Below are 24,103 nucleotides of genomic sequence, written 5' to 3' on the forward strand. Positions count from 1 at the left end.
TCCACAAAGAGCTGATTATGTGGTCATTTCTATCTTACTCCCTCCCCTGCCATTTCTCTTTGCTTTACACATCCTTCCTCCTAGGTTTTTCTTGGATACACAAGTCCTGTTCTTCTCAAACGCCAGACTATTTTTTCCTGTCCCTTTTTGTTCGGTGTTCCTGAACACACCCCTGCCCTCTGACCTTTGCCTCGTACTCCTCAGCCTGTCTCAGGTCTCTGGGGAAGCCGCTGAGCACCAGACCCTTCCCCTGCCGTACGGACGACGCCACCGCCTCGCACATCAGCTCCAGCAGTGTGTCCTGGAGACATCACACACACACACGCACACACACACACACAAAGGCAACATTTACCATATAAGTATCAATAGATGCAACATGATGAAATCAACCTTGACTGACGGATAAAGATGGGCAATGGGCAACGATATGTCTGTTAAACACACAGTAATAAACGTCCATCATAATGTGATTTTGCTTCATATTCAGTGTTAAAATATTGTTATTGTTTTTTTTCTTTTCAAACAAGCTGAAAAAAATCTTCCAGTGGGATCCCTTGTTTCCAATGCAGTTTCACTTGTTTGAGGAATTTTTCTGGGAACAAGTATAAATATGTTGAAATAATAAGACAGATCAGCCCACTAGAATTAAGAAAATTACATTTCATTCAATTCAGTCTGTAAACAAACTGATTGGATTAGCACTGGAAACAAGTGGGGGTGTTTCATCCCACTGGGAGTCATTTTCCACTTTTTTGAGAAAAATAAGATTTGACTACTGAATATGAGACTGAATGACTTCAGACTTTTTTTTGCAGCGCACACACTGTTAGGCCTTGCAGCGCTCTAAAAGCTACTGCCCTCCCTTTCATTTACACATTCATGCAAGCACATATCCGTGTTGTGTACATGCAGTTGTATGAATGAATGTATAATGCGTTATGTATTATGCATGGCTCATGACTACAAGGTCTCTGATTTGAAAAGCAGATTACAAAACAGACAACAAAAATAGAAGTGAGGAAAGTCAGTGGAAAACACTCTCCCCTCTCACAACGACTACTCGCAAAGTGCTCTTGAGCAAGGCACTTAGCTCCCATCTGCTCCAGCAGAGCTGCTAAGTGGCTGACAGTAATGGGTGTGAATATGAAGCTGGTTGTCACTGCAAAGGAGTAAGCGAGGCTAGTCGACTTCCCCTGGATAATAAAAGTTAAATAAAACATACAAACTACAATATAACATGCTGTACATATTATACCACATCAGATATGCAATTTTAACTTACAGCCCTACTACAGTGATTCCACTGGCTCAAATGGATTTTAATGAGTTTTACCTGAGGCCATTTCTATGTCACTTGAGCTTAAGACGATCTACTGTCCATTAACCACGGTCAGCTTCACTCTGACGCTCACAAGGTGGCTCATTTCTTTAGACGCTGGAGAGTCAGGAAGACCACAGCTCTGAGGGGATAGGAAGCTCAAGATCTACCTCATATGCAAACTAACCAGTTGCCATATTTAACAACGTCTTTCATCTGCCGTGCGTACAGCAGTGTTTTGTCTCTGTGGAAACAGTGGCTCCCACACTGAGGCGCTCAGTGAGCACAGGCTGGCTGTCTTCTCTCCTTCAGAGGTAGTTATTTGTGTATGGGAATAAAAAAAATGCCAACACAAGTAGATACATGGAATTATAAAATGACTTGCCAACGTGTAACAGAAATACAAAAAAATTGTGCAGCAATCTGTAAACTTGAATAGCAAAATACATGTAGGGTTGAATACCATATATAGTACTTAAGCTTCAACAGCTATATACAAATATGTAAAGGGCACTTTGCAGGTGAATGCATTTGATGTCATGGGTTAGAGTCAGAATTTCATGTTTTGTAGTTGGGCTTCATATTTTTCTCTACTGAAACTGATCATTGCTAGTTTGGCCTACTGTGATGGACTCTAATATTTTTGACAAGGTAGCCTATATTTTTCTAGCATTTGTTATTTATGCATGAAGATGTTGGATGCTGTTTTTGCATTTCTTGAAAACCTGTGGAATGACCCCTATACGTCTTGACTGTTGATTGGCTGCCACCTTGACTTAACTAATCATTTGTTATTTAATGGCATCGCTTTGGAGACACTGCCACTGTAACTCAATTTTGCTAAATAAAAGTCACACCCAGTACAAAGCATTGTGCAGCTTATTCGCTTCATTTGTGTAAATGGTTGCTGGCACTACAAAATCCTGTATATCACAAAGTTTGCAGACATACTTGGCATTTTTTCCTGCAATTTCTGGAAGACAAGTTGAAGAAGAATTGCTGGCAAAAACAGAGCATCACCCTCACCAACCTCAGTGTGCACAGCGTACAAGACACTACCCATCTGCTAATCTTGTATGCAAACACCTGGAGGGCTGTTAGGGACCACACCTGGCTGCTTTTTTGTTGGATTCCCATCGGTTTCACCGGCATTCAATGGCATTTTCTCAAACAGAAACTTGGCAGCAACTTTGGTTTACGATGTGAGTTGGATTCTGGAGTTTTTAATGCGCAGCACCAGAGGGGGATGCTGAGTGAACGTCCACCCAGGGAGCTGTTTCATGTACCGGCTCTCCCCAGTGCTGTGTTCCCCCATCCTTCCTGTTTGTTCTGTGCACACTCGACTGCCTTCACCAGCATGAGAACAGACTTAATGACAGGTTTTCTTCCAAGTCTGCAGTTCTTAGTCGTGTCCTGGTTGATGAAAGTGTCCACGGTCCTATAGTCCACGCTTTTGTGCATTTGTAAAATTGTAAGTCCGCTGCAGGCATCTGAAACTAAAGTTGTGCACATTGATCTAAGGCGCAAACCCTCATTAAGGGTCAGGAAGTAATCAGTTACAAGTGTCTGAGCGCCGTGCTTGACAATAAATTGGAGTTTGATTGCAACACTGACATGCTGTGCAAAAAGAGCACTAGCGCCTCTTGTCTGAGGGAACTTGCTGAGCTCCAGACTGAGAAGAGAGTTTCTAATGAGTCAGTGCTGACTTTTTCAAGGATTTGGCGGTATGGTAATCTTGGCATTAAAGAGACAAACGCTCTAGCAAAGACCGTGAAGGTGGCGCGTTAGATGACAGGAGCTGAGTCCAGTAGCCTCGGTGACATATACCGCAGATGAAGCAAATGTTATTCATTTCCATACATTAGGTGGTTAATGAGCAACCCTCCGGCCAGATCGGTTCAATTCATTGATATTCATTCATGCAGCCATACTTGCACGAGTCCAATCCACCTGGCTGTCATGTCCTTTGACTTCGGGAGGAAACCGCATGAAAACGGGGAGAATATGCCGACTCAAATCGAACCCCGATCCTTTTTACGGTGAGGAGAAAGAGCTAACCACTTCAGTCTCACTTATGAGAAAAAACACACTTAAGGAACCCGATATCCCTCTTGCCTTAGGCCGCCTAAATGTTCACTGTCAGTCATAATGCCATGTTAATGATTTATCTTATTCTACTCGCTTCAAGCTCCTTGCATATGCGACGGTTAACCCTTTAATGTTCCAAAAGCCTGCCAGCAGGGGCCGGCTGACACACTGTCTTAAAGCAAAGTGAAGATAAAAGAGTGAGGAAAAACCGGCACGGGCATTTTCAAAGCGCTCCCTTGACCTCTCACTTCAAGATATCTGACTGGGCAGCCACCATGCAGGTGTTTGCAGGGAGTACAAACGTGTTATTTTGACCTGTTGTAAAATGGTGTATTTCTGCATTCTGGGGCCTAAACAGTCTTGGAGTTGCATAAATTGGGTTTGACTGGAAAGCTGAGACTCTTGTGTGGATTCAATGAGCCACATTTGATTCATGTGTGATGATGTCAGCCCCCACAGCAGCCATTTCAATACGGTGAGGCCATTTTTTTGAAACTCGACAATCACTGAATAAAATGACCTCTTGTGACTTGAAACTTTACTATCACAAACTAGAGAGAAGATGTCTGATTTTCCAGGTATACTGACAATAAATTTCAGAGCAATTTCAATGCAATGTCAAAGGTTTTTGACACCAAATCAAAGCATGAATTTTTTCTGTGGTGTTCCTCAGTGTCTTGGTGGCCTAATGTGGTATTTTGGAGGGATTTTTGACCATGTTTATCAGTTCCCCAGTGGTCAAAAAAAGGTTAAAGTTTGCACCAAATCTGTGTAACAAATGGTATCAAAAAGCAAAAATCGCTGCAGCAACTTATGACCTGTAACTGAACGTGGGAATGACCATCATAAACTCCCATCATAATGTTCCAACCTAAGAACAACACTCAGACTTAAAACATTAATAACTTTGACCCACAGCGCTGCAGAGCTGCATCTCAAATCAATCCTCACCCCCACCATCACCGCCCAACCCCTCCCCCGTCTGTCTTTGTGCTTAATGCTTGTCTCACTGGGACACAGATTTGAAACTTTAACTTGAAATCAAACTTGGCTATAGGAAGATATTTTCTGCCAGGAAGACAATCTGCTCATCCCTGCGAACAAAAATAAACAAAAATAAACTTCACCGCAGGTAAAAAAAAAAATACTTGGTGATATTCTCAGTTCAGTGTCAAACAGGTGTACAACAGTAATATTGGCCATATCATACGGCCTTGTCAACAGTGAGATATGCGCCTAATTGAGTATTCATGGGTGATTTTATAACCCTGACTGGGGCTTTGGGGTGTCAATGATGCATCAAATTATGTTCAACACCCTCGTGAAAACAAGCAGCCCATTACTGTGGGCGGCTGGGAGTTTGGGATATGCATCAAATATTGATGATTCTTGCTCTTACTCTTGACTTGGGTTGAAAATTTACCTGAAGCAGCAAACTTTGATGCTCTTTCCACCTCTGGCTCTGGGAGTTGAGCACACTGAGACTGCAGCAGGGGGGAAAAACAAAAAAAAAGATCCCACAGCTCTGAGGTGCAAGTCGCACTGCTGCTTTCTTTCTCTGTGAGTGTAGTCTGCATGGAGGAACCTAAACATAGCACACGACCGTGGCCAGACAGGAAGCCCACCGTCTGCAAAGGGATCACAGTTCACAGAGAATATCGATGCTGCACTTCACGGCTGCGTTGCCAGGCAACAGTACTGTAACATTTCATCAAGTCGAATTCTCGTCGTGCTGTTTCTCCAGTTTTATCCTCACCGCTCGACCACACAACAGCATCTTATTGTGAGATAAACGCTCCATTTTACTGTTGTTGTGCAGCGCGTATCACTTTGTTAGGTGCACTAAACCTTGAGCGGTGTACTTTATCTGACCCAGTTTGGGATTACTTATCCTCGTATAAATCTTTGTCTCTATCTGACTCTCTCTCTCCCACACACTCATACACACAAAATAAAAATCTAAGCCTTTGGCGATGCTGATGCCAGTGAGCACATGGGACATGGCCTTAATGTGCTGAAAGGGGCTTAGACAGCTGAGCCTTACTTGGATGCTACTGTTTCGCCACCAAGACTTATGTACTTGTGCATTTTTTTTATTAAATTCAAAATAGTTATGACAGGTATAAATATAAGTATTAATATATTACCTGTAAATAAATTCAGTGCAGTGTTCTTTGAAGTGATGGATAACCCTCTAGTCACATGAGTAACACTGAATTGCAAATGTCTCTTGAATGCAGAGATAGATGACTCCTTTTGTACTGTACGTCTCCTAAGGCTGGGTATTGTTGAGAAATTTTCAATACTTATAATATTTTCAATTCAATAATTCGCTGACCTCAACACTGAGTCGTGAACAATACCCTTTTCAACACCAATTTTATAAAATCTCTTCATCAACTCAACTTTATAACATCTCTGGGTGTAATGTAAGATTTTTCCTGCAACCCTCTCACATGTGTAACGTTAGACAACCAATCACCAGTGTTATTAAATCTTCGTACAAGCATGCTGCATGCTTATTGGCTCAATGACGCTGATGGGATTCACTCCTTAGGTACTGTAATTTGTAATTTGGCATTTTTCCATACTCAGTAGTATTGAAGCAACTTGGTCGGTGCCATAAGAGGCACCCAGCCCTCACGTCTTCACTCCACCGCTTGACATAAACTTTAGCAGGAGATGGATTTTAGCTGCAGCTCTATCGACTCGGCATGGGAGAGAAATCACCGTCAGCTATGAAGAATTCAGCAGACCTCCATGCACGTCGGCCTTGTCTCGCTTGGAGGACGGCCAACCAAACGCGGCCCGGCGGTCGAGAGAGGACGCCGCTGTATGTTTTAAATCAAACGCCGCAGTTTACCTGCAGAGCAGTTTGGGAGCTGAGCTGCTTTCATGCGGCTGTGCGGTTGTTCTGCAGAGGTCAGGCCACATCCACAAGTTTTCGTTTGGATCCAGCTCTTTAACAAGTTTGTGAGTTCACAGGAGTGCCGGAACAGATTGGACACGTTGTCAGAACATTTCTTTTCAGGTCTTTGTGAGGAGCCGAATCGATATGAGGTGGTGGTGAGAGAGGCCGGCCGGCCAGCGACTGGAAGGCTGCCAGTTACCAGGGAAAAGTGAGGAGCGAGCGAGAATGACTGATCCTCCCCGCTCCTCACACAGCCCCTGTCAAGGTGCCTTTAGAGAGGCTTTACGTCACCGATGATTTATTGGGCTTGTTTGGTTGTGTTGGAGGTTTCTTGAGTCATTAGCGTTGTTCAATAACTCCTGCAGATATATTATGCTCATTTTGTGCTGTCAGGCAGTTTAAATCTTCCTCACTGCACCTTTGAGCAAGGTGTTTGACTCCCTTTCACCGCGTTCGTTTTGCTCTTACGTCACATTTGAATACGGTTCCCACAGGGCGTCTACAGGTTTCAGAGGCTTAAATGTGCTTTTAAAGAGCTTTTGGAGACACATTTTAACCAAACTCAACACTTTTTTTTTTTTTTACACATATAATCTTTTTCTTATACAAATCAGTATTTCAGGGTATTTCAGAGTAACTTTTAGCTGGGAATATGGTCGTGATTAACTAGATAGTTCTGTGAAATGTCGTTATAAGTTTTTATAAGTGTCCTTTTAGGTGGTGCTGTAATAAATCTGCCCAATATTTCTCTCCGCAGCACTTCACAGGTAAGTGTAAGGATTTTCTGGGATTTCTCTCTGCTGCTAAGTATAACAGGTAAGAATAAAGTGAGTTGGTTTAATCAACAAGTACATAGAAATACGTGGATAAATGAAACTAGATAAAATGTTTTATGTTGACATTAAGATCTCACAAAGTTAAATTCGGGACTATTTAATGACTTTTGAGGCCTGATAGTTGTTAATTGATGTTTTAAGATTTTTCAAGGACCTGTCGGCACCTGTCACTCCGTCACTTCCCTAATGAACAAAAACAAAGAAAACAAACTGCAAAATTCAAATTACAAAATAAATGTAATTGTAATCGTTACTGAGGAAAAATGAAATGAAATTACAGTTAATAATCAAAATCAGGATTACAAAGGGGCTACATCTGAAAATACTCTTTTTGGTAAAAAGCTTATATGTAGAATATAACATTCATCCTGTTGTTTTGTATTTTTTCAATGAGCAGGGATTTTTTCTTCTGACAAATTTTCAGAGGTTTTTCAGCAAAGCCTCTGGGACAGATTTGAGTGCAACATCGTTAAGGGTAGGAGCGTCTCTGTGTCCGGACAGGCTCATTAATCCGGCAGGTGGCACTCAAATGTTGAGCGTTGGTTTTGATTGGTTCTCTTGTTTGAACTTGCTCCGCCTCCCATCTGCCAAACAAATCAAACCCAATTTGAGTAAGTGTGCCAGGCCTGAGACCAGCCGAAAGCGTCAAGGCAGTTTGAGATGTGCAAACTTGTGATTTGTTTTGGTGGCTGTGCTTCCAAATCAAAACATTTTGATCTTAATTCAAGTTATCCTGAAGAACTTTTAATAAATGTCTGCCAGTCAGTGTTGAGTGATGTTGTGGAGAGGTGAATTCAAACCTCTGTTTTGGTACACTTTAAAACATTTCTTATTAAACTAATCAAAAAGTAATCAAATGTAATAAGTTACATTTCTTTGATGAAGTTATTAAAGTAGTTTACTTATTACATTTTTTTACAGGGCAGTTCATAATCTGTAATCTATTACATTTCAAAAGTGACCTTTCCAACACTGCCTGTTAGTTACCATTAATGTTACCACAAGGCCACAAACAGATGATGCCTATTTCTAAAGTGCTGCTGTGAGACTTTTTAGCCTCAGATCCACTTGTCTCTGCTGGCGATGTGCCGTGAGTCTTTTAGTGCGCAGAAAAGTAGAAAACCCGTCTACCTCTGTACGAGATGTGTCCAGTTTCAACGAAAAAGGCATGGGGAAACAGAGAAACCGCCTACTTATTTAGCGTTATTACACTGCGCTTTGGGTTGAGTGTGATGAAAGAGTGTGATGTCATAGTTCCTGTGTGAATATGGTGACTTACTCTCATCATCGTCATGGAAGTGTTTTTTACACACTTCTCGGTGCCCCTCCGGTCAAAGGCTGCAGCTGTAGCGGGCAGAAGTGTCAAGTGTGTGTGTGTGTGTTGTGTGTGTGTGTGTCAGTGTGTCAGGCAGGACGTTGCTGACAAAGAATCCAGAGAAGGAGCGCGCTCAGTGAATCTTCCTCCGGGTGGGGGGGGTAAAGGTTAAAAATCCTATGTGCTTTGACAAATTGTGAGCATGCAAGCAGTTTGTCAAGCAGAGTGAATGGACATGCTGCCAGACTGGATTCCCTCTCAAATTTGTTACGTGTGCAGTCAAATCAATATTTTTGATTCATTCCACCAAAGGATTGTGCCTGACCGTGACAGACAGACAGACACACACACACACACAAGCCTTTGAACACGTCAGGCACCATTGGGGTGAGTGATAGACGGGGTGTGTTTTGATGTGAAATGTCACAGGCACCACAACAGACCATTTTAATTAAAGGCACCCAGACAACCACTGGAATGACACTGGGGATTAATAATAACAGTAGCAATACATTACTGTTCATAGCCTCTGCAGCTGTAATGTGGCGATAGGACGCTGAACATGAAGGCAGGAAACTAAATATTTGCCACAGCGGAAGATGAATTCAGATATTTCACCCATCGCCGGCCATGCACGTCAAAAATGTGATTATTATGCTATTAAGGCAATATTCCTGGTAAGCAAACACCGCAGCACAAAGCCATGATGCTGGAGTAAGCATAATCACAGCGGCATATGTGGAGTAATTTGACTGTAATCATGTTAAAAGACAGCCGTCGGGACGTGTAATTGCATTTCACATCTCTTGAAACGGGGTGGAAGCTTAATGGTGCTGCTGTATGTAAAGGGGGAGGTCTGGGCAAACATGTCAACCCTTTTTGAGTTCAGAAGAGGCAAAGTTGACAGGACACATTGGCAAAGCACAGATGTGTACATGTTGGATGGACGGTGACGTTTTTAGACGAGCGGGTTCATCGAACAGGTCTGTGACGACGGAAAAGCACAGAGGCTGCGACTAGATGTGTGACGTCGTGAGGAATCAAGGCTGATCTGATAGGCAAAAAACTCACATTACCACATTTCTCGCAAGATAATCAAAATAAATAGAAGGGTTTTGACTCTGATTTCACAGAGAAACGAGTGGATTAACAATTTGACGATTCAAATTACTTCCTCTTTTTTGTGTGGAAGATTCAGTTTGATTCAAGTCTGTATTTGAGTCAGCGGCTCGACACAGCACTGCCAACATTTTACATCCATTAAAAAACCACATGCAGTGATGTAAGACTGTCCTTTTCTCCAAAAATGTGAAAAAAAAAAAACAAACAGAAATACTTCAATACCTCAGTTTTTCTCCAGATAAGTCTCGGTCACTTGGGTTGTGACTCCTTGACTTTGCAGAGATTTCAGTCGATTCACAAGTGGACGATTCATATGATCTTTTTTTTTGTGGAAAAATATATTATTCATGACAAAAACATATTGACTAGAAAAACCAAAGTCCAGGTGAACTGTGAATGATTCAATTCTATTTTTTTTAATGACTCGGGCCAAAGTCAGAGAGACTCATTCTATTTATTGTTTTCTTAGCAGGTTGACACAGTTGAAATGGCAGAATTTATAACTGATGTACCAATGCAGTTAAAATGTGTTACATCCCTGTACTTCACACATGTAAACTGGATTATTATAGGGACTTGCCAAATTATGGAAACATGTAAACAGCCTAACTCAGAGATGTCAGCGATACGGCCCAGGAGCACATCTTATCCAGCCCCCAAGATGTTTTGGAAGGAAATGGAAAAAATTAAACACATTTTTTTCATCAAAACATATTTTTTAAATTGAAATATCTCCTTCTAATTATTATCAACTACGTGTAATAAGCAAAAATAGAGGTTTCTATGGCAATTTGATAAATTAATGATAAATTAATGATAAATTATGATAAATTAATTAGACCTAGCATTACAAACTATCCTTCGGCTAGAAGTAAAGTTAAACCCAGCAGGCAAAAGGTTGACATGGAGTGGAAAAATTTTCAAGAAAGACAATTAGAGCAGTTATTTTCCTCTGGGAGGTAAATGTCAAACCTGTATATTATTGTGTTGGTGCATTTCTCTCTTCTGCTTTATGTAATTCTACATTATGTGCTATTTTGATGAGCCAACATGGCATTTCTCATTGATTGGTCGGGTACAAATTGATTGATTTAAAACAATAAATCAGAAAGTAGCCTAAAATATCTATGTGTTGATTTGAGTCGTACTGTTGTGAGCAAATAAGAATCGGGCCGCCCTGAGGTCTCATTTAAACGAAAGCGTCCCGCTGCCTGATGCGAGTCCGACACCCGGCCCACCTGGACTGTATTCCTCAGAGGGTCGGCCACAGTCGGGGCAGCCGTTTGTCTTCCACAGACGTCAAAAACACTTAGCAGCTCACACTCCTGACAAGCCGGTGACTGGTGCTGACTTCCCGCCCTGATAAACATGTTTACCTCCTCTCCACAAATATGTCTTCCTTCCAGTATGTTTGGAGTCATAGATAATTTATCTGGTTTGCACTCTGTCACTGAGTCGCTGCAGCAGTTTCCAGCTGCAGGATGGGCTCAGACAGCCATGCCAGCTCTATCTGGGACAGTGTTTATAAATGTGTAATCTTTGTGAGAGCCACTTTGAGCTCTCTCGACTCTATCGGACTGCAGCTCCGTCCCCCCATTTATGTCCTTAAGCCCATTTTTTGCAGGACAGCATGTTAAATATTCCATCAGATTTCCCCCCCGTTAGCTGTTTTGAAGTGTACCGGATTCCCGCTGTGATTAAATCCACATTCAGTGAATTGGAACGAATGCATTTGTGTTGATGCTGATTGTGTTTCCCCGCTCAGTGACGGCATGTGTATCGCTGTTGTGTCGCTGGGCTTCAACTCCTCGAGCCGCTGCTGTTTTTAAAGTGGTAATACAAGAGATCATTCTTGTTTTTTTTGCTTTTTGTTTTTTTTTGCAGACGTGTTCGGTGCGACACAATCATCGCTGTGCCATTCTTTCCAGAGATCACTTGGCGATCAATCAGTGTGTCCACGTCTTTTTCCGTGTAGCTTCTCCTGGTGGAGTTTAGGAGTTTCTGCAGGAGCTGTTGTTCGCTTTGTCAACACTTTTTTTTTAGTTTAAATGTGAAAAAACAAACAAACAGAAATACCTCAATACTTCTTTTTATGTCCAAATAAGTCTGGCTCACTTAGGTTGTGACTCTGACTTTGCAGAGATTCAAGTCGATTCACAGGCTGTTGATTAAAATTACCTTTTTTTGTGGAAAAAAATATTATTCATTACAAAAACATATTGACAGAAAACACTGACAAAAAACCCAATCATTGCTGTGCTCCTCTTTCCAGAGATCACTTGGCAATCAAACAGTGAGTCCACGTCTTTTTCTTGGTGTTTTGTGTTTGTGAAGTTTAGGAGTTTGTGCCGTTGTTCTCTCATGGCGGCGATCGCCTCGCTTCTTGTATTGAATCCAGACAAACTGCTGTTGCTGCTGCACTGCCTCCTGTGAGCCGGAGGGGTTTTCTCAGCAGACAGCGGTTGTTTAGAAAGGCAAATGTAAAACCGTTCATGAATTGGCTGTAGGCTGAGTTGCTCTTGTGGTGCATCGGCCATTTCTTTATATAACAATGTTGCAGTTAATCTCTTTAGACTCTGAAGACCATATTTACAAAGACACACATTTATTGCAGATGAAGGCTTAACTTAAGTTTTATCAGTATGAATTTCGCGTGACTCCTCTTAGTCTGATGCTTGTTTTTTTTTTATTGTTTTTTATTCATCAGGCAGCGATCACATAATTTGCTTTTAATTTTTTTGTCGTCTTGCATTTGAAAGAGAGTCATTTTCAAAAGGATCACCCTCTCTTTTTTTTGCCCTCCTCTCTGCCTGTTGAGCAAATTACACAGCAGCCATGGCTTTCTCAAGGTGAGAAGTTAAGGACGTTCTCCATTTGGGTGATAAATAACGAAAGTGGTGTATGTTGTGTTAGTAATCAGTGATGCAAGTGATGCATTTCAATAAATTCCTACATTTTTGAGGTCTGTTACCACTCGTCAAAATACGCATGAATTGCATCAAACATGTCAGTCTAGGTCTGGTCTTTGACTCTGTCCTCCGCTTTGACGGCTGGCTTACCTGTGTGCTTGACATGCGGCATCATAATCAAATACAAACTGGACTGGACAAACAGGCCTGCATAGCTCTGTGTTTAACTGATTTCAAAATAGGCCTACACATGCCAGTGTATTTTTTTTTTTTTTTTTTTTTGTCTCCTCTTCATAAGAGTTTGATAAAAACAGCAATAAAATGTCAACAGTTTTCTCTATTGTCATTCTATAATTACATAAAAGCAACAAACTAGTTTTTTACATTAAGGATTCTGATGCTTTTGCCACTGCTGATTAGGGATGATTGCAAATCATTATGTCATTATGTTATTATATTGTGATCTCTGATAAATGTTACTCTGCACGGCATGACCGCTTTTCTGATAAAGCAGAAATGCCATTATTAAATAAAAAAATTTTTGATGGTATTTCAGGAATAGTGCACTGACCTCGGGCAGCTGCTCTCCTCTCTCCAGGACGTCCCGTAGGTGGCGCCCCCTGTCACTGTGAGACTGCAGCTCGTGGCACAGCAGGTCCCCCGCGGTGACTCGACGTACACCGAACCTCTCCTCCATCCTTTCACACTGGAGAGCCTTCCCCGAGCCTGGACCACCTGAGAGCACACACACACACACGCGCGCGCACACACACACACACACACACAGAGAAAAACACACATACATAAGAGACAGAAAAACACGAGCGAGAGGCATCAGTGCATCCTCACAGAGATGTAATCAGTCAAACAGAAAACGCAGAGTGACAGAGGAGGAAAGGGAGAAGGGCAGGAGGAACACGAAGAAAAAAAAGAAGAAAAGAGGAGGAAGGGAAACAGGTGATGGGAGGAGAAGCATAAAGGAGAAGATGTCAGTTTCAGAAAAGAGATTATTTGGGAGAGACGGTAAAGAATTTAAGAGGGAGGAGAGAGAAGAAGCACAAACCACATGGGTCGATGAGGACCGTGTGTCTATGTGTATATGTGTGTGTGTGTGTGTGTGTGTGTGTGGGCGTGAAGGTGGTGTGCAAGTGTGTAGGTGTGTGAGAACATCACAGGTCTTTGATGCATTGCCAGAGGCTCAGAGACAGGTATTCACACATGATTATCATCCCCTTTCTGCCCTGCCATCACACACACACACACACACACACACACACACACACACACACACACCTGTGGGTTTAAGTATATTAGCCATAACCAATTTATTCCTGACGTTAACACCTCACCAATAAGCAAAATGTCCTGACAACTGGAGTTACATAATGCACAATTACACAACTGGAATTAATTCTCACAAGAACAGTGATTTCTCAAAAGTTGGTCCTCACAAGAATAGCTAAACGAGCCCACGCATGCACCCACACACACACACACACACACATAATCACACACACACATATGGCAAGCAGAAGAGCACACCATTCTCTCAAACAGCCCCAGACAATCTGCCACCATTCATCCTTGGATTTTATGTCTCAGCTCATTTCACTTTTAAAGAGTGGAAAATATTTCACGGCGGTCAAACCTGCTAGACGGCTGTGTTGTGGCAAGAGCAGGTGTTTTATTGCTGGTTGATTTCATTCTGTGGCCGTGAAGCTGTGGTAGCTTCAGTGGGGGGGTATGTGTGGGGGAAGTGGTGCTTTATCATGACCAGCCCGAAGCCCAGTAATAAAACCCAGGGTATGCTCCGTATTCATCAATATTCTCCTTGAGTCTGGGTGTCGCTGCCCTCTGCCAGCCTCCCACTACAAGATCAGACGGGGGCCAAAACAAACGTCCTCATCACCATTTCTGCAGGGAGCGCGGCCAGATATGAGCGGGCCTCGATTCACATTTCTTCTGCCACTCAACCCCGGCATGAAAAGGGCTGTGAGGAATCTGGGGGCGGCGGATTCATTCATTGTACATTCAGTGCATTTTCACTCGGTGGATTCATTCTACCTGGTTCAAAATGCCGCTCTCTCCCATGCCACCTGAGCCATTCCTTCGCTGGCGAGCGTCTCTGCCAGGAGGAGAAATAATGACCCACTCGGGCTCCGCCAGAGGACTGGGAAGCTTGTTAAGGAAGCGGCTCTCGAGCGAGTCACGTCACACTCTACCCGGCTGTGCAAACTGGCTGTGGGTAAAGATGCAGTGCTTGGCGCTCTTGGAGCTCATCAGCAATTTGGATTAACTGGCCTTGAGCTGGGCAGTGAAAGCAACTCTCACACAGGCAGAATGAGATATAATCACAACTGTTCTGCACTCCTCTGTATCATGCATACATTTTTTTTTTTTTTTAGTATGCTTATTTTTACTTGAGAGGTCTCCACGTGAGTACAATCACACATGAGCTTTAAACTGAAACTGCAACAAAATATTTCTACTTCAGCAATTCAGTTCTGCACTATTTCGATTTTTTATTTTTTATTTGCACGGATCTCTGTCGTGATGTGGCGTCGTACGATCCTGACGGGAAACAGATGATCAGAGGATTTGTTCAAGTGCAAATCCAAAAATGAACGAGGATGATGCGATGACACTTGAGAGCTTATTACTTTCACCAGTGGCAGTGGAAGGGGCTTGTTTCCGCGTCTGTCTGCGTGTGGATTTAGCTGAAATTTGGTGTACAGGATCAGCCATGGTGTGTTCCTGTGCTGGTGGGAAAGTCAGGTTTTCTGCTGTACCCAGACGACAAACGACACAAAAGAGAGAATCGAAGTTTGGACATTTGCTTAGGTGGCTTTTGGACAGTACCGACTGCCGTCTTCAGTTTCCGTTGTTGGGTGGAGGCTTGGGCTTCTTCTTGGGCTGAGCCGACGATCAGATAAGGCAGCGATACGAAGGAGGGGCCGCTGACGAGCCCGAACCGACTCACCATGTGTGAGTAAGTCTGTTACAGCCTTGTCCTTGATGAGAGCCAAAGTGACAGATGGAATGCATTAGAGAGAGATGGAGCAGGACCCAGAGAGATGGAGATGAGCGATGAGCCAAGGAACGAGGCAGAGCGAGAGAAAAGGACCGTATAGAACGAAAAAAAAAAATCCTCACTACTCAAGTAACTTAATCCTGAATCTAGTCTTATAACCCTATTTGCCTACAAACTGCACTCAGAAAGACTAAATTACAGTCTAAATTACAAAATGGTGCTGCAGCATTTCGACTAATTGAGTTGCGTTTTACTTTTAGACACACGATCTGCCCAAACTAACTCCTGGCATCCACTATGGTCACCAGTGGGAAATTTTCTTGCCATACTGTATGTGCTACATCAAACATAAACGCCAAAATACAAAATTTTCTCCTAAAAAGCAGCGAGTGAGTGCTCTGTCACGAGAAGGCTAGACTCAACAATGACAGATGAATCTGCTCAACTTTTTTGGTTCACCAACTCCATCCCCACTTGCCACAAGCTGACGAGCGAAAGCAAATAGGGTTGTTTGTCTGTGATAATCTCATCTCAGTAACAAATTTCAGCGCAGCAACAAATTTTAGTGTGAGGCAGTCCAGGACCTAAATTGAAAAATGTTGAAATTAAGTACACTAATAATGCTATTCCCTGCAGAGAAGCCATATACAATGTTTACAGTTCAACATGATTTCTAGTGTTGATTTTGGAAGTGCGACAATTTCGAAAAAGGTCTCGAAAACAGGGAATGAGTGTTTTAAAATTCTGTGCAGTTCTCATTGTTTTGAATGGGTTTGCCAATCTTCTGTTTACACCTTGTTTAACAGGCTCGTGCTCCAGCCAGGAGTCAGAATCATGACTAGCTCATATTTGATAGAATGAATTATGCATTTTAAACTTGCATGAGTTTAACATCGGCACTGTCTCACTACAGCTGGGCTTCGTGTTTTGTTTTGAGCAGCTGCTGGACAGACTCCTGGTGTTTTGACACCAGTTAACAAGGACTACTAATGCACTCACTGGACGATAAAACACCAGTCGGTATTATGTGGTGTGTTTTTGTTATCTAGTTGAAGTGAGTTTCAATATGGTGGCACCAACCTGTGGAGCACTGACAAATTATTCCTTCCTTCTTTATACGTTCAGTGCTTGAAACAAGGAAAGTCACTCCATCGCCTCTTGTTCTTGTTCAATGTCACGGATAAAATTCTTGACCCGAGCTGCGACGGAAACAAGCGAAATGACGTCATGCCGACAGCGGACTTGTTCACTCTTTCTGGAATGTAATTTTAAGTCTCAGCAGAAGATGAGCTCACTTGCGCAAGATGCATGATTCTGTAGGGCGGAGAGAAGGAAGAGAGGATCCTGGGATGATAACATTAAGGAAAGAGGATGAGTACGGAGACGTGAGAGGAATATTGTAGAGAAAAAAAAAAAAAAAAGACAGTGAAAGCACCGGCTCCTAGGAAACCTTACATTAGGATTTTCCTCAGGCGCTGTGCCTTCCTTTCTCCTAAAACCTCAGCACAGCAACACATTGACTCTCTCCACTGATGTGCTGGTGGATAAATATAAATCCACCTAAACGCATTTTACCCACCTTTCTATTCACCCACACAATGTTTTCCCACAGTTTTTGCCTGACATAGGTCTTTATAATGTAAATGCATGGTAAAAAAAAAAAATTATATGGTAGGAGACAGTATAAAAGAGATTTAAATTGAGGATAGGGTATTTTATGGAAATAACTGCATACAGTGTTTTTCCTGAATATACAGATAGGGAGTTGTGATGATTCTTTAGAGGAAGCCATTGTTTAACCACCTTCATGTTTACCACCGCATCACCGAAAGCAATTTCTATCTCCATTACCCAGGAGCCTCCGGACAGGAAAGGACAGTTTTCGATAACAGTCAAAACCTCAGACTCAGGAGGCAAAATGTGGATTCTGTCCTGGTCATGGAAAAAGTGTGAAAGCCACAGAAGCTGAACTGAAGCAGAACAGACGTTCCCATTCAAATCAACTCTGTGCAGCAGGATGGTCCGATTCATTTTTATGTGTGTCATTGCCGTTGCAAATAACTGTGGCCGCTGTACCGGACTAACTTTGCCCCGCTGCTGGAGGGGAAATGAGGATGGTTGGTAACTATGTGTTGCCAAAAACAGGAACTAATACTATTGGTGGAAAATTGGTGGTAACACATTAATATTCTCTAGTCTCGATGGGAGGATTTTATAGCCTGAATGCGGGCTACAGGCCAGATGTTGACAATCACTGATATACACTATGAGTGAATTTTGTCTGCAGTTTTAGCACAGAAGGATGTTAATACCAAGTGTGAATAGGGCAAAAGTTGACCTCATTCCCAGTAGGTTTTGGACTCCGCCAAGCCTGTGCTTTTTTTTATAATTGTCATGAACATGATTTCAAGGCAGTTGAGAGTACCCAGTATGGTGACCTCAAGATTTACAGATAATGTGGCCTGGTTGTCTTGATCGAGGTGTGACCCCCTCCCCCAGCTTTTGGACCGTTTGCAGTTGAGTGTGAAGCCGTCGCCATGAGGGTCTGGAGGCGGTGATGCTCTGTAGGAAAACGGTGGATTGCCCCCGTTGAGCTGGGAGTGAGTCACTGCCTAAAGTGATGGAGTTCAAGTAGCTGTGCGTCTTGCTGATGAATGAGGGTAAAATTGGAGTGGGAAATCGACAGACGGGTCGGGCCATGCAGTCGTTGTACCGGACGAAGAGGCAGCCGAGTCTGAAGAAAAGCTCTCAACTTACTGGTCGACCTACACTCCAGCCCTCGCCCGTGGTCACGAGCTCCGGGTAGTGACAGGAAGAATGAGATCACAGCACGACGTTTACGCAGATGTTCAATGTGCAGGCCATTGTATCCACATCTTTCCAGCATCAAAAGGTTTGCTGAATACTCCCATGGGTTGCTGCTTTACCTTTTCCTCCTGATAGAATTTGAGTTTCTATCAAATTCGAGTTCTGCGCCCTGACATTACCACTCCACCTTTCCTGAATACTTCTATTACACCGCCGTGATTTTTTTCCTTCAACATCACTGCTCTGTTTCTCTTATCCACTCCGATATCCGCTCTCATTAGCATTTCAGAAGACAGGTGGATGGGTAGCGAGTGCCTCTGTGCTCTACTTTCCCTGATAATAAACCCGAGTCTGACAGACAACCTGCGTTTCACGGGGAGCAGCGGCAACAGAAATAGCAGGGTAGATGGCAGGAACCCCTTATATGGGAGCCAGGAGCAGCCTTTCTGTGTCAGGGAATCTTGAGCCAGCCTTTTCAAAGTCAGTGTGACTTTCGAGGCGGCTAGACAGAGCTCCTGTCGTCTGAGGCGACACAAAATTGATCATACACTTGCTTTGTCAGTGCAGTTAGGCCTTGCCCTCCCTTTCATAAAAACATCGGACTCCTCCAGACAATAGACGGGTTTCTGTGCGGCGTCATCACAGAGACGCAGCTGGGGGGCAGGAAGCAGCACATCCAACAGCATATCTAACAGAGCCGAGCTCCAAAGCAGAGATGACAAGGAGTTACTGTGCAGTAAAGTGCACCAACAAGTTATTAATAGGTTATTGGCAAAGGTGAAATCATGATATGAGATTAAGATATGTGATATGAGGAGGGTTCAGTCTTTAGGCCTTGTCTTTATCTTATATTGGGCCATGTGATTGCTGATCACTTGGACATACACTATATTGCCAAAAGTATTCACTCGGCTGCCTTCACACACATATGAACATGAGTGACATCCCATTCTTAAACCATAGGATTTAATATGATGTGGGCCCATTCTTTGCAGCTATAACAGCTTCAACTCTTCTGGGAAGACTGTCCACAAGGTTTAGGAGTGTGTTTATGGGAATTTTGACCATTCTTCCAGAAGTGCATTTGTGAGGTCAAACACTGATGTTGGTCGAGAAGGCCTGGCTCGCAGTCTCCGCTCTAATTCATCCCAAAGGTGTTCTCTCGGGTTGAGGTCAGGACTCTGTGCAGGCCAGTCAAGTTCTTCCACACCAAACTCGCTTATCCATGTCTTTATGGACCTTGCTTTGTGCACTGGTGCGCAGTCATGTTGGAAGAGGAAGGGCCATCTCCAAACTGTTCCCACAAAGTTGGGAGCATGAAATTGTCCAAAATGTCTTTGTATGCTGAAGCATTAAGAGTTCCTTTCACTGGAACTAAGGGGTTGAGCCCAACGTACGAAAAACAACCCCACACCATAATCCCCCCTCCACCAAACTTTACACTTGGCACAATGCAGTCTGACAAGTACCGTTCTCTTGGCAACCACCAAACCCAGACTCGTCCATCAGATTGCCAGACGGAGAAGCGTGACTCGTCACTGCAGAGAACACGTGTCCACTGCTCTAGAGGCCAGTGGCGGCGTGCTTTACACTGCTGCATCCGATGCTTTGCATTGTGCTTGGTGATGTAAGGCTTGGATGCAGCTGCTCGGCCATGGAAACCCATTCCATGAAGCTCTCTACGCACTGCTCTTGAGCTAATCTGAAGATCACATGAAGTTTAAAGGTCTCAAGCTATTGACTCTGCAGAAAGTTGGCGTCCTCTGCGCACTATGCGTCTCAGCATCCGCTGACCCCGCTCTGTGATTTTATGTGGCCTACCACTCCGTGGCTGAGTTGCTGTCATTCCCAATCGCTTCTACTTTGTTATAGTACCACTAACAGTTGATTGTGGAATATTTAGTAGCGAGGAAGTTTCACAACTGGACTTACTGCACAGGTGGCATCCTATTACATTACTATTACAGCACCATGCTGGAATTCACTGAGCTCCTGAGAGCGACCCATTCTTTCACAAATGTTTGTAGAAGTAGTCTGCATGCCTAGGTGCTTGATTTTATACACCTGTGGCCATGGAAGTGATTGGAACACCTGAATTCAATGATTTGGATAGATGAGCGAATACTTTTGGCAATATAGTGTATCTAAAATCGATTCTTGGTCTGGAATAGCGTAGGGATCTGGTAATTTTTCACCATTCCTGACAGGTGATCTTTTTTATGTAATCAGTGCATTTTGAGCTACTTAGGCTTCCACTACAATCCATGCCAGCCATTTACTGTCCCAGACCTAGATAGCTGACATGAATTATGTGTCTCATGTGATGTATGGTACATTTACAGTAAGCCTCGCTATAAGGAGAGAACAGACAGGGTCAACAGCCAATAAAACCAGATAAGTTGAGCAAAATTCATTGGACATGTGACCAAGCCATAGGTATTAGCTCCTTTTCACTAAACCAAGAGCCAAACAACCAATCGCAGACTGATTCTCAGTCGATTGCGAGTTTTGTCAATATAAATAGAACTGTAAAATCCTGGGCACACTCGCAATATTGCCTGTGCTGCCCCCTGTCAAAATGGTGCACAAAAGCTATGAGATGGATTTCCCTGCTAGAACAGCTCTACGTACCTGCAAAGTGCAGGAATTTTTACCAGGCCCAACACCAAAGGTAAGGCTGTAAGGATAGCATCTTATCGCATCAGTCACGTTCTTGCTAAACACAAGAAATCTTTCAAGGAGAGCAAAGTTGTCGGAGAAGCATTGGTCGAGGCTGCATACACACTCGTTGGGGATTTTAAGAATAAAACCGATCGTAGCTGAACATTAGAAGGACATTGATGCATGTGAGTGTTTTTCCCTCTAGTTCGATGAGTCAACTGATATGGTGGATGTGGCACAGTTATGTGTTTTTATCAGAATGGTTTTTGGAGACATGAGTGCAAAAGAAGAGCTACTCACCATTTTGCCATTGAGAGGACACACTACAGGTGAAGATATTTCTGACGCTTTCATGGAATTTGTAAACGAGCAAATTGCTCATCTTCATCACAGCTGATGGTGCTCCAGCGATGGTAGGCTGCACTCGTGGGTTCATTGCACGGTGCAAAAAAAGTGCTCCTTTCCTGGACTTCTTGAATTACCACTGTATAATTCACCAGCAAGCGCTGTGTAGGAGGATTTTAAACATGAAAGAACTGATGGACGTTGCATTGAAGAGTGTGTGCTCTGTCCGGGCCAGGAGTCTACAGAGAAAGTTGTTCTGTGCTCACTTGGAGGAGACAGGTGCAGGTCACACAGACCTGCTGCTGCACACAGATGTTAGGTGGCTAGGCAGAGGTACATTTTTGGTGGTAAGTTTCACTTAGTTGTTGCCTGAAATCAAAGATTTTCTCAAGCTTCCAAAACATGCACAATAGGCACAGCTAGAGGACAACCAGGGGATTTTGGATTTAGCGTTCTGGGAAGATCTCACTGACCTGCTCAATGAGCTGAATTTAGAGTTGCAGGGTAAGCATAAACACGTAATCAACATGATCAGTTCAGCGAACACATCTGAAAGCAAACGGCTGTCAAGTAGGGCTGCAGCACCGTGACCGGAACTTTCCTCACATGCAGGCTGAACTTGAGCGTCAGGGCTTTGTGCAGCTTGACAGCGCACGACATGAGCAGCATCTTGTCAGAATTCGAGAAGCGCTTTACTGACTTTGCACCCATTGAGCCTGTTGCCAGTTATCCGTGTTTTCCTTTTTGGTTCAAGTAAGGATGTGGATTGCATTGCCTGTTCCTGGGCAGTTCAGCTGCTGAGAGCGAGATTCTGACACTGCAAAATAACACTGAGATCACATTCAGGGCAATACATGAAACGGCATGAGAGGAGAGTTCTGGAGCCTACTGCTGGAACAAAAACATCCCAACCTCTGAAGACGCACCTTGAACTCGACAGCACTTTTTGCATCAACCTATTTGTGAGTCTATTTCTCTCACATCAAAATCATCAAGTCAAAACAAAGATCCACAACGACAGATGACCACCTTGTGCACACCACTTGTCAGCTCCCACTGTCCTGACAATGAGAAACTAGCTGCTCCCAGTGCCAGCGGGCCCACTAAGGTAGTAAAATACATCAATTTCTACTTTTCCAACTTACAAAACTACCTATTGTTATATCTGGATTACTTCTCTGTTTGTTGTGTGCATGTTAAATAGGTGGGTAGGCTATCAGTAATGGCTACGGCTCCCTATCTCGGTAGATCTCTTGGTTCAAAAACGGTTGGGCGTCCCTGAGCTAAACATTTGTTTGAATTGCAAATTTGGGCTGGGTAGTCTCATTCAGAGACCTGATGACCATACTGATCAGTCAACAATTGTTAGCTAACATTTTACATATTATATTAGTGTGCAATAAAACACAAACTGTGAAATGACATTGTATTATTGAGTCAGAAAGAATTTGCAAACAATGTGAAATCTACCTTGATTATAAGGGTTGAATACAATGTCGTGACCGGCTACTGACGCGATTTAGTCCCTTGAATGCACGTGCACCCGGTAATATTTATAATCAAGAAACCCGTCTATAAGTCACATGTCTATAAAGCAGACAAGATGATTTCAGTCAATCTTATCGACTTATCATTAGAATGTGTATGAAACGAGATTTAAGCAACTTTGCGGCGCGATTGCACTGGTTCCAGCATCTCCAAAATAGAGACCCTCATGGGATTTCCACACCTCGTTTATTAGAGTATTAGAGGGATTGGAGGCGACAGGACAAGCAGCAGCACCAAACTATTCTGGGTTCCCCTAAAAAAAGAAGATGAGGGCACAGCGAGCACCTAATTATCAAAAGTTGTTGAAAATTGTTGCCTGGTCTGACATTCCTAATTTCTGTTGCAAAGCGCTGACTGCAGGATCGCAGTCTGGTGTCGGGCCGCACAGTTTATTGTGTAATAATAATCGTGGAGGCTGTAATTGCCAATTTTGGCATTGATAATGATAATTATGTTGGTAATGATGTGTAAGTGTGATTTTTTTTTATCTGTCTCACTGTGTTTGTTAGACTCTTTGATCACTGCTCCGGTGTCTCTGCTGCTGTTGTGATAGGTCTGGTTCTGCATGTTCTGGCACAAACAAGTGCCTTTTGGGGACAAATAAAATTGAAACCTGATCTTCAGTGAAGCAGACTGTGATGCTGAGGCTTTATGTAGCATTTTACATCGCCGTGCCACAGCTATATATACGAGGAATTAGTTTCACGAATTGGATTGTTATCCGTTGTTTGGAAGCATTTTGATTTCAGGGGATGAGCTGTTGACAAAAAAGACAACTGCAGGCTTCTGTGCAACATTTGCTTTCCAATTGTGTCTGTGCCGCAAAGCAACATGATCAGCCTATTGAACTGAAAAAATAAAAAAAAACAACACCACCACAATTGGGAGACATGATGAATGTATGAATGCCAAAAAAAGATATCACGACTCCTCAAAATTTCCATCCTCCTCCAACACAGACATCTGTGACAGACGCATTGTGCTGCACAAATCTGTATCCATCCAGATGATTGGAGCTGCTCATCCAGACACACTGAAAAAAACTGATGCAATTGCACACGAATAATTATGATAAATAACTGAGATTTTTCTCCTTGATGGAGGCCGTTGGCTGAAGCATATTGGCATGTTTCCATTTAAACACAGGCTTTTCAACTAGAAGAGGAGTTGCCTTGGAGGTTTTTCTTACATGTCTGACTCTCACTTTT

At 43.1% G+C, this 24,103-nt stretch overlaps 1 protein-coding gene across 1 annotated transcript in view; it reads right to left on the bottom strand.

Annotated features, from left to right (window-relative positions):
• The window catches only part of ak5 (adenylate kinase 5), an 89,379-nt gene that overhangs the window by 3,391 nt on the left and 61,885 nt on the right, over positions 1-24,103 (bottom strand). The window contains exons 11-12 of the mRNA XM_030075176.1: positions 13,074-13,237; positions 185-301 (exon numbers count right to left, since the gene is read on the bottom strand). Of these exons, the coding sequence (XP_029931036.1) occupies positions 185-301; positions 13,074-13,237 (281 nt within the window). The remainder of the gene's footprint in view (positions 1-184; positions 302-13,073; positions 13,238-24,103) is intronic.

Source organism: Myripristis murdjan, chromosome 17 (assembly GCF_902150065.1).
Source record: "Myripristis murdjan chromosome 17, fMyrMur1.1, whole genome shotgun sequence".
Classification (NCBI taxonomy): domain Eukaryota; kingdom Metazoa; phylum Chordata; class Actinopteri; order Holocentriformes; family Holocentridae; genus Myripristis; species Myripristis murdjan.